Here is a 448-nt window from a genome sequence, read left to right as displayed (position 1 = left end):
TGCTTATAAGCTGTAATGAATGGGAAACTCCAGGCTAGGTTAATGTAATTTATTTTCAGTATTGTTCCAGACAAAAATGGAGTAATTTCAAAGGCAAGAAATACACTTATGCACAATATTATGTGATGCTCAGGTTGAGCACTAATAGTTTAGACTCATGATTTTTTAAAGATCTGATATATCAGTAATTATCAGGTTTTGAATAAACACCTAGTAACTCTTTCCCACATTGCAGGTGTTGGTGTACCTGATGTTGGCCTTACACTCACCTTCCCTCATCCCAGACCGCATGACAGCTCTCAACATACTGCATGCACTCATGTCAAACACCAAGATTGTGAAGGAAGCATTAAACAAAGGTAAGACTAGTATTTTGAGTTCTGGTGAGATTATTATGTGAATGTCAGTCACATAGTTAACCCCTTAGATCTGGTTGCGTCATGGCAGT

General features: G+C 37.7%; 1 protein-coding gene across 1 annotated transcript in view; it reads left to right on the top strand.

Moving 5' to 3' along the window:
* The window catches only part of LOC119589069 (dnaJ homolog subfamily C member 13-like), a gene marked incomplete in the record, with an annotated part of 65,901 nt that overhangs the window by 58,836 nt on the left and 6,617 nt on the right, over window positions 1–448 (top strand). Inside the window, 1 exon segment of the mRNA XM_037937646.1 lies at window positions 236–359. Coding sequence (XP_037793574.1) covers window positions 236–359 — 124 coding nt within the window.

Source organism: Penaeus monodon, chromosome 25, assembly GCF_015228065.2.
Source record: "Penaeus monodon isolate SGIC_2016 chromosome 25, NSTDA_Pmon_1, whole genome shotgun sequence".
In the NCBI taxonomy this organism is placed as follows: Eukaryota; Metazoa; Arthropoda; class Malacostraca; order Decapoda; family Penaeidae; genus Penaeus; species Penaeus monodon.
This window is presented reverse-complemented; position numbering and strand designations above follow the sequence as displayed.